Source organism: Equus quagga, unplaced genomic scaffold (genome assembly GCF_021613505.1).
Source record: "Equus quagga isolate Etosha38 unplaced genomic scaffold, UCLA_HA_Equagga_1.0 208357_RagTag, whole genome shotgun sequence".
Classification (NCBI taxonomy): domain Eukaryota; kingdom Metazoa; phylum Chordata; class Mammalia; order Perissodactyla; family Equidae; genus Equus; species Equus quagga.
Genome location: NW_025799026.1, coordinates 13,786 through 22,984, shown reverse-complemented (window position 1 = coordinate 22,984; position 9,199 = coordinate 13,786). Strand labels below are relative to the sequence as shown.

The 9,199-nt window shown below is 42.6% G+C and overlaps 1 protein-coding gene across 1 annotated transcript; it reads right to left on the bottom strand.

The window, feature by feature from the left end:
• Nucleotides 1-68: 68 nt before the first annotated feature.
• Nucleotides 69-8,740, bottom strand: LOC124233640 (guanylate-binding protein 4-like; the record flags this gene model as incomplete). The annotated part of the gene is made up of 4 exons (XM_046650780.1): nucleotides 8,589-8,740; nucleotides 1,707-1,930; nucleotides 603-687; nucleotides 69-247 (listed from the first exon to the last, which is right to left on the bottom strand). Coding segments are annotated over exons 2-4 (357 nt in total), but the record flags the coding sequence as incomplete, so codon positions are not given.
• Between the last annotated feature and the right edge of the window lie 459 nt (nucleotides 8,741-9,199).

Sequence of the window (9,199 nt, the reverse complement as noted above, 5' to 3'; positions counted from 1 at the left end):
CACCCATCCCTTCCTGAGGTTCCAGAGCTTTGTTCCCCAGTCACTGCCCAGACCCTGGCCAGGCTTACCTCAAGCTTCTGAATCTTCTCATCCCGCTCTCTCAGTTCATTTCTCATCCTCTCTTCCATTTCAGCTTGGAGTTGCTTGAGGACTCTTTCTTGATTGTCCAATTTTTGCTGCAGCTCTTTACACTTTTGCTCAAGAAGCTCCTTTTCCCTCTCAGCTTCCTCTCTTTTGGCCCGCTCTTCTGCTCCAGGAAGATTTTAGACAGCAAAGAGAACAACAGTCAGGCCTGAGAGCTCCAACCCGCATCCCCCAACCCTCCACTTTCTCAGAGGTCAAACTCTCTTGAAAAGGCAGATGCAAATGTCTGAAGTCACCTGGTGACCACCCATCAACAGCAGGTCTGAGAATGTGAGAGGAAAGGCCCTGGCTGCCTGTGCTGGATGCACAACCACAACTTGCCTTCCTTTCAGACAGAGCAGAGTGTGTTCACACAAAGAGAGGAAGCTCCTTGCTTCTGGAAGGTCTTCCTGTCAAGAGCTCTCAGATGGCATTGCAGGAACCTACCCACCCCACTGTGAGCTGAGCCCTCCCCATACCTGCTAACCGCTCTTCGGCATAACTGGGGAGCTTGTCTTTCCTCAGGAAGCACACCTCTGCTTCCTCCTTCATCTTCAATAAGTCCTGGAGGACACAGGAGGCAAAACACATCAGGCAGATCAAACCTGAACTTCCATTGAAACATTCTGAAAAAAGATCCATCCTGATTAACATTCCCCGGTTGCTTCCCACTGCCTACGAGTAAAGTTTTGAAGCTCCTGCCTACCTCCCTCCCGTTCCAGCCTCCTCTGCCAGTGCTGTTCCCACCACCCATGCTCTGTGCCACCAGTCAGAAGAGCGTGTAATTTTACAAACACTTAATCTTAGGCGCTTTCATATTTTTCACGTGCTGTTTTTCTGCTTGCTGCTCCTCCTGTAACATACCACCCTGGATAATGTGTTCCAATCATTCCAAATTACCTCTCACTCCTCTGCCGGGAAGATTTCCTAGATCACCTTTCCCATGGGAAACCATTGTATGTTTCCATTTGTACATTTGTATCACTGGTACATTTTAAATGCATGAAATTTATGGTGTGTGAACTACATCTCAATAAAAGTGTTAAAAGAAACTTGAATTACTAACACCTCAGAGAAAAAATACTCTATTTAAGACTGTTGATAAGTTTCTTAACTCCCTGGGCCTTCCTTGTGAAGTTTTGGGTTATATTATATAATTTGCAGCTGTAGTGTCCTGTGATTCTATCCACAGGTTATCATTAACAGTAATACGACCAAAAGCGAAATAAAGAGAAGCTTCCCAGAGAAACTTGAGTTGCTACGAACGAGAGAGAGTGCACAGAAAAAGCAACCAGCTCAGAATAACTTGTGTTCCAAGCACATAGGGAGACTTTGCGAGTATTCAGTCAAGGAGGACATCAGAGTGTCTGTTCTGACTTTGCTTCAGAGGTTAGCCAGATTTCCAGATAAAGTGCCTGAGTTTGGAGGAAAGGAAGATAAAATAGTGTAATACAGTCATTTGGAACTCTCTTACTCAGAAGAATTAGGATCCTTCTACTATGAATAGTAAAGAATCTATGGCCAATAAGGCGGCCTCTACATCAAAGACTTAACACGAAGAATCAAGTATCAAGACAAATTACCGTGTACATATTCCTTAACTCCAGCTTGTCAAATTGGAAGGAGCGCTCCATGAAGCCTTTCTCGTGGCCCATGATTGGCTGAATTCGGACCATTTTTGTGGGAACTTCTCTCAGCAGAGCTGTTGAATTCTCAGGCTAGGACAGAGGTGTCACCACGTCCTCCAAACAAGGACTTACACCACTGTTGAAGGCATCCACCAAGGTCACCACCGGAATCTCCAGCCCTTAATGCAACAGAACATTTAGGGGATCAATGAGATTCAAAATTAGAAACTACAATTAGAAAATGATTTTTAAGGAACCTTACGCAGCATGAAACTTTGGAAATGCCATCTCCTCCTACTAAATTAGTGATTTCCTTCCTAGTCATTCTTTCTTCTATGGTTCTCCAGGTCACTACACTTAAAAAAGTTAAGCATCTTCCTTCAGCTGACATGCTCTGGTATATTCTGGAAAAAGAATTTCCCAGCAAAGCATAATAAAAATAACATAGGCAATCATACAACTCAATAACCCAAAAAACAATGAATCCAATTAAAAAATGGGCTGAGGGACTAAATGGCTGTTGCCGCAGCCGCAGAGGCCAAGGAATGACAGGTACCGCCAAGGCCACTCGGTTGTTGAAGGAATCAAAGTTTATTGATGAAGGGACACAGAACGAGGAGCAGGGATAAAAGGGAACAACAAATCGGTACTTTCAACATCTACAAGAGTTTATACGGCGGGTGGCAGGGCCGATTGTCCGGGTCTGAGGCGAAGCGTCCTTTCCTCAGCGAGACTTGCAATTGTTCTATGCCTGTGACTCCCTTTTATCCTAAGGTTTCTCTAGGTTCTGACTCAGGGTTTCAGACATTTGGATACTTTGAGTTATTTCTTCTTGTTCCCACGGATGGGGTGCTTCTATCTTTTTTGTTCCCTCGGATGGGATGTTTCTAAAGTCCTGTCAGGTGCCTGTGGGGGTGGCCAGCCCAGACAAGGAACATGACACAGGACATATTCTTTGTAACTTGTGCCTTAGAGTCAGGGCCAAAGTGGCCATCTTTGGCCCCGAGCCCAGACACATTCCTTCGTGTAGGGCCCAGGCCCAGTGTCCTTGGAAGGCGGGGAGGTCAATGAACTCTGTACAATGGCCGTTTTTCCCAGTAAGATATCCAAATTGCCAGCAGGTACATGAAAAGATGCTCAACGTCACTAATCATCCGAGAGATGTCAATCCAAACCACAATGTGATATCGCCTTACACCTATTGAGGTGGCTATTATCAAGAAGACAAGAGATAAGTGTTGGTGAAGATGTGGGGCTAAAGGAAGCCTTGTGCACTTTTGGGGGGAATGTCAATACGTTCTGCCACTGTGGAAAACGCTATGGAGCTTCCTCACAAAACTGAAAATAGAGAAACATTATGCTCAAGCAATTCCACCTCTGGATATGTCCAAAGAAAATGAAAATAGGATACTGAGGAGAGAGATGCAATCCCATGTCATGGCAGCATTATTCACAACAGCCAAGATGTGGAAACAACCTAAGTGTCTGTTGGTAGATGAAAGCACAAAGATGTGGTGCATACATACGATGGAATCTTATTCAGCCATGAGAAAGAAGGAAATGCTGCCATTTGCCACAACATTCCTGGACCTGGAGGGCATTATGCTAATTGAGATAAGTCAGAAAAATACTGTATGACATCACTTATATGTGGAATCTAAAAAAAGCTGAACTCATAAAACACAGAGTAGAATGGTGGTTACCAGAGGCTGGGGGTGGGGGAGTTAGGGTATGTGGTGCAAGGTTACAAACTTGCAACTAGTAGGTAAATAAGTCCTGGAGATCTAATGCTCAGTAAAGTGATGACAGACAACAAAACTGTATTATAAACTTAAAGTTGCTAACAGACCAAATCTTAATGTCACCACCACCAAATAATGATAATCACATGACATGACAGAGATGTTAGCTAATGCTGTGGTGGTAATCATATTGCAACATAAAAATGTATCAGATCAGCACGTTTTATGCCTTAAACTTACACAATGTTAGAAGTCAATTATATCTCAAGAAAAATAAATTTAAAAATAAATAAAAATAATAAAATAGATAAGAGGTCACCAAGTGAGGCAAGCTTTATATATATGAATAAATATATAAATATAAATATAGATATGTTTATCTATGCTTTGGGTGCTCACTGAGAAGAGCACTTATCATACAGGATGTCTCCTTGGACGCAGTGATAACTTGCAAACCCAGAAGAGTCTCACAGTAGAATAAGATCACAAAGTCATTCTCTGGCCTCAGACTTATCCAAAGCACACATATGTCACCACTTCTGTACTTTTCTGTGGCACGAAATGCAGGCTAGTGTTGGCCGTCTTCAGGCTGCTGCCTTCATTATTCCCCCACTATTTGATGAAGCTAGGGATGAGATACAGGGTATCACCAGTCCCAATGTTTTACTTCCATAAAATAATAATATTCAAGTATGCATCAAGAGTACAAAATTTGCTAGCTCCCCTGTGTGTGCTTCCATCCCTGTCCTCAGTGATACTTACGAGACCCTGCAAAGTAGGCTTATTGTACCCGCTTTGCAAATGAGATCAATGGGGCTCAGAAAGTCCAAGGGATTTGCCCAAAGCACATAGTGAATAAGTGGTAGACCCTGGATTTCAAATCTGGAAGGTCTGCGTTAGTCTTCTATGCTTTGCACGCAATTACCAGGCAAAATAATCTTTCCCCAAAACAAGGATTACCCCATACTCCTTGATCAGTAACTTCCAGGGCATTTCTACGGACTCTCCTATCCCAAAAATATTTCTTCTAATATATTACTACGACCTGATGGGCCCCTCCTTTTTCTTCAGACTCCAGCCCTCACCCCATAGACACTCAGCGTTTTGCAGACCTGGCTGTCTCCTAGCACAGCTAGTGCTTCCCCAGGGGCTCCAGTTCACCTCAGGTTTATGAGACATATCCTTCTCCTTATTTCATTGCTTGTTATCCAGTCCTATTTATTATGGCCTTTTGCTTATTCCAACACATCTCTTGAGCACCTACTATGCACCACAAACTGTGCTTGTGATCCCAGCCCTGATATCAGTTCCCCTACATTGAACCCAGCATATATGGGGCTGAAACCAAAAGCACTCATCCCCTTCTCCTGCTTCTCTAAGTTGCATTCATATGTAAAGATCGTTTTTTTAAACATTTGTATCTCTGAACTTCACAAGGCAAATAGAAGTTACAAATTGTTAGAGCCCAGGTGGCCTCACGCTAACGTTTTGGCTAGTTACAGGTCCTTTGAAGTTTTCTTACAGGGAACCTGATATCCAGAGAATATCAAGAAGCTGAAGCTTCCCAGACCCCATCTCCTCACTTTCCTGACACCAGAATCCACCATCCACCATAGAGGCAGACGACCAAGGATACTCCCCTGCGGATTCCCTTATCTCACCATCCTCCTGCCTGAAAGCAGCCTCACGAGGCCAAACGCAGGCTGGTGGGAAAGCACTGACCTGCAAGGCCACAGCCTCCCCCCACACACCTGAAAACTCAAATAAGACCCCCTGCCTCTTCTCCTTTGAGGAGGTGGAACTGAGTTCTAAGTAAGTCCCATCTCCTTGTCTGGCTGCCTTCAGATAAAACTCTTTCCTTGCCATAAGCCTGGCATTCCTGTTTTCATTTTGGTCTCTCTCTCGTGTGATGGGTAAAAGAACCTGTGTTTGTAGCTGGTAACACTTGTGTCCTCGGATAAAAAGTTAAATGAGCTGTAGTCTCTGCCCTCAAGGAGATACTAAGGTAACTGCATCAGTTAGGATTAGGCTTAGCTGTGACAAACAGAAAAAAATGGCTCATAAATGATTTACATTTAATCCTCTCTCTCATAAATTTCAAGGTTAGTGGTCCAGGGATGGTATGGTGGTTTCGTTTCTTAAAGGATTGAAGGCTCAGAACCTTTCTGCCATATGCTCAGCCGTCTATAAGGGGCAGCCCAGGATGTGAGATGATGTGCCATCATATTTGTATTCTAACCAGAGAGTGGGGAAGGGGAGAAAGATAGGCCTCTCTTTTCAGAACTATCGCATCTGCATAAAACAAGTTCCTTCTTAAATTATTCACATTATTGTACACAACCACAAGAGAGGTTGGAATTGCCATCGTTATTCTGGGAAACCGTGTGCATGGCAAACAAGTAGGGGCACTATGAGTGTAGGAGAAGGGTAGAATGGACACTAGGGGACAGTTACCAATGTTTTGTAGTAACCCTCTCAAATTAGGAAGATGACAGACAATCTAACGTGGATTACAGTTTATGGTTTATCACACTTGTTATTATCTCCACTAAAGTCTAAGATTAGGGGTACAAGTGCCGTGTCTATCTTGTTCTCTGCTTAGACCCCAGGCTGGGCTCACAGAATGCACTCAGTCAACATTCGTTAAATGGAAATCATCCTGAGGAAAGAGGTCTATGTGAGTGATATGGGTAACTGAATCGTGTGTTGAGATGACTTAATTCAGCTTAAGAAGACAAAAGAAGAAAAGCCTTGGGGAAATCTAAGGGGTGATGGTCCTGGGGGAGCATAAGGTTTCAGAGGCGTGGAAGACAGAGCTGAGCATCCAGAAGAGAGAAGAGATCACTGATATTAAATACCCAGAGAATTCACAGCAATTGTCAGCAAGGAGGCCAAGGATGACCTGACTGAGCACAGGTTTACCTGAGTGATAGAATAGGACCCAGAGCCGGAGAAAGGAGCTGGGAAGGAGGGAGAGCCAAAGAAGGCAGCTCCTTTCCAATAAGGCAGAATAGGATCTCAGGAGATATGTGCTGAAGTATTTTGTGGTGAAGGGTCATGGTCTCTGCTACTTACTTGCCAAATAATAATCAGAATAAGGAAGTAAATAGAAGAAAGTATACATCTGTTCAAACACAGAGAATGCAAGTGTCACAAAATGTTGCCACAGGGTGAATCTCAGTTAAAGTTATATAGGATGTCATTATAACCTTATATTTTTTCTGTAATTCAGAACCGTTTTTTCAAAACAAAATTTGTTTTCATATAATTAAGATTAACATTACAATTATTTTACAGGTATCCAGGCAACTACTTGGTTATTTTATTTAAATGGTTCTCTGGGAAATCTCTATATTTTTCCTGCAAGAATATGTAAACAACATTAAGTTGAAATGTTTCCAAAGTTAGGTTTTAAATCTTGCACATTTAAGATGTATCTTTTGCATTGAAAATTTTCCAGGTGTACAGTTGACTGCTCATGTGACCTTAGCAAAGATTTGACCTACATCACGTTTTCAGTAATTATTATGCTTAAAATAATTGCTTCTACCTGAAGGGTTATTTGGAGTTTTAAATGAGGTGTTGCAAGCTTTCGTCTTAGCACAGTGTCCTGTACAAAACAAGCTTTCAATAAATGTTTCCTGAATTAGATCAAGATTAATCTACAATAACACAATGACCAATTGGCCCATTGGACAGTTTATTTCATTGCATTCTGCAAGAACTATGTTACAGAGACACGAGCATATAAATTAGCTTTTCATCAGAACAAAACAATAATCGGCTGAGATGCTTTGCCCCTGTTCAACCACCCACTGTCGGATTCTTCAGACTTTGGGGAATGAGGAGAAGGAGCCCCTCAAAGCCACGTTACAATCTCTGCACTTGTAGCCTCTTCTTCAGAGAGAAGATTCGGGGCACTGTTAGAAGATATGACTTGTACTGCAAATGCCATTTTTGAAAATGAGACCTGTGGTGTCTCAGCTGTGAATAAGCCATGAGCTTAATTTCAACTAACAAAGCAGTGTTCTCCCCTGTTCAGAAGTGGTTTTTAAAATTGGATGTTCATGAGAATCACCTGGAGTGGGTGTTAACCCCCCAGATTCCCACACCCAAGAATCTCTGTGTGACTCTCACAAGAGTCACTGGTGAGTCTCACATTCGTACGAGAAACTCGGCTATGCAAAGACTCAATTTTGACGATAGACTTATTTTGAACTGTTAAAGGTTAACATAGAGGTACTAAAATCCTTCCTAGACGGGGATTTTAAAAGCCCTCACTCTGGTGATCTCTAAATAAGTGTGACTAATAGATAAATAAGAAACTATCATTTCTGATGATAACAGTCTGTCAACTAGATGAAGACTATTTGTTCTCTGTATCCACAAACAACCGTTTCTGTGAAGGGGTGTCATTTGATCAGGGAGGTTCTTTCAAGAGATCTGAGCCTCCCCTTTTGAAAATCAGTTTGAATACAAAGAGAGAAGCACTTCTGAACATTTTGTTGAGATCTCAGAATTTACCTTTAGCCACATTTCACCATGTTGTCATAGGTGTCCACGGGATTTGGTTAAACAAATCAGTGCATATTAACCTCCCTGAGTCGAGTCACAGAGGCCTTTGTAGATGCGAGAACTTTGGGAGGTAGTCTTCCATCCAGGGTTCTCAAACTGGGCCACGTATTAGAATCACCTGGGAAGTCTTTAAACCAATACTGATGCCCCCACCACCCTTCCAAATCATTAAATCAGATGAGAGAAAGAGAGGCAATCATCAGTACTTCCTAAAATCTCAGGACTGTAGGATCTCTGCATCTCAGGATGCAGCCAGAGTTGAGAACTATTGATTAGACGATCCTCCTGCATGGCACTATGAGGAAAGCTGAGGTCACAGAGAAAAATGCCTCCTTGCCCTTGTAAAGAGCCAGGAGGAGACCCTAACCTCTCCATCAGCTTTCTTTCCTCTCCACTTGCTGCTGCTCTCACAGTGGCCTTACTCCCAATTCCTCTTCTCATCCCACTTTTACCTCAGAAATCAAGGGTTTTAAGCCCAAACCTAACGTGCATGTAAAAGAAAGTTTGTAAATGAACATACCTGCTCCACAGCACTGCTGATCTGTTCAAAAACTCAGCCTTGCTCTGTTTCCTCTGCCTGCTCTTCTTCTAATTTATAGAAGCCGGAAATAAAATGAAGGTGTTCACCATTCTGAGAAAGGAACTGGAGCATAAAACCGAACCTGAAAGTGAAAGTAAGTCAAGGTATCTTTAGCTATTTAGAAAAGGCGGGCCAGACTCAAGCCACTAAAGCCTGAGAAAGCAGGGGAGAGAGGGAGGCGGGAGGATTCCAGTCACCCTGCAGTTAGGCCTCAGGAAACATCGCCCTAAGTAGCTTGCTCTATTTTATACCCATCTTGCCTCTCCACAAATGGACCATGATTAATGTAGGTGCCCATTTTGTTGTATTATACTTCTTGGAATTCGTGGAGCTTATTGAATGAGTAGGTTAATGTTTTTCATCAAATTATGGAAGCTTTTTGTCATTATTTTTTCATCTATTTTTTCTTCCAGTTTCTCTTTCATATACTCATGTGACCTCTATATACACTGGCACGCCTGATGGTGCCTCACAGGTCTGTGGAGCCCTATCTGCTGTTCATAATTCTTTTTTATTTAAGTTGGATTATCTCTGCTGATTTGTCTTCAAGT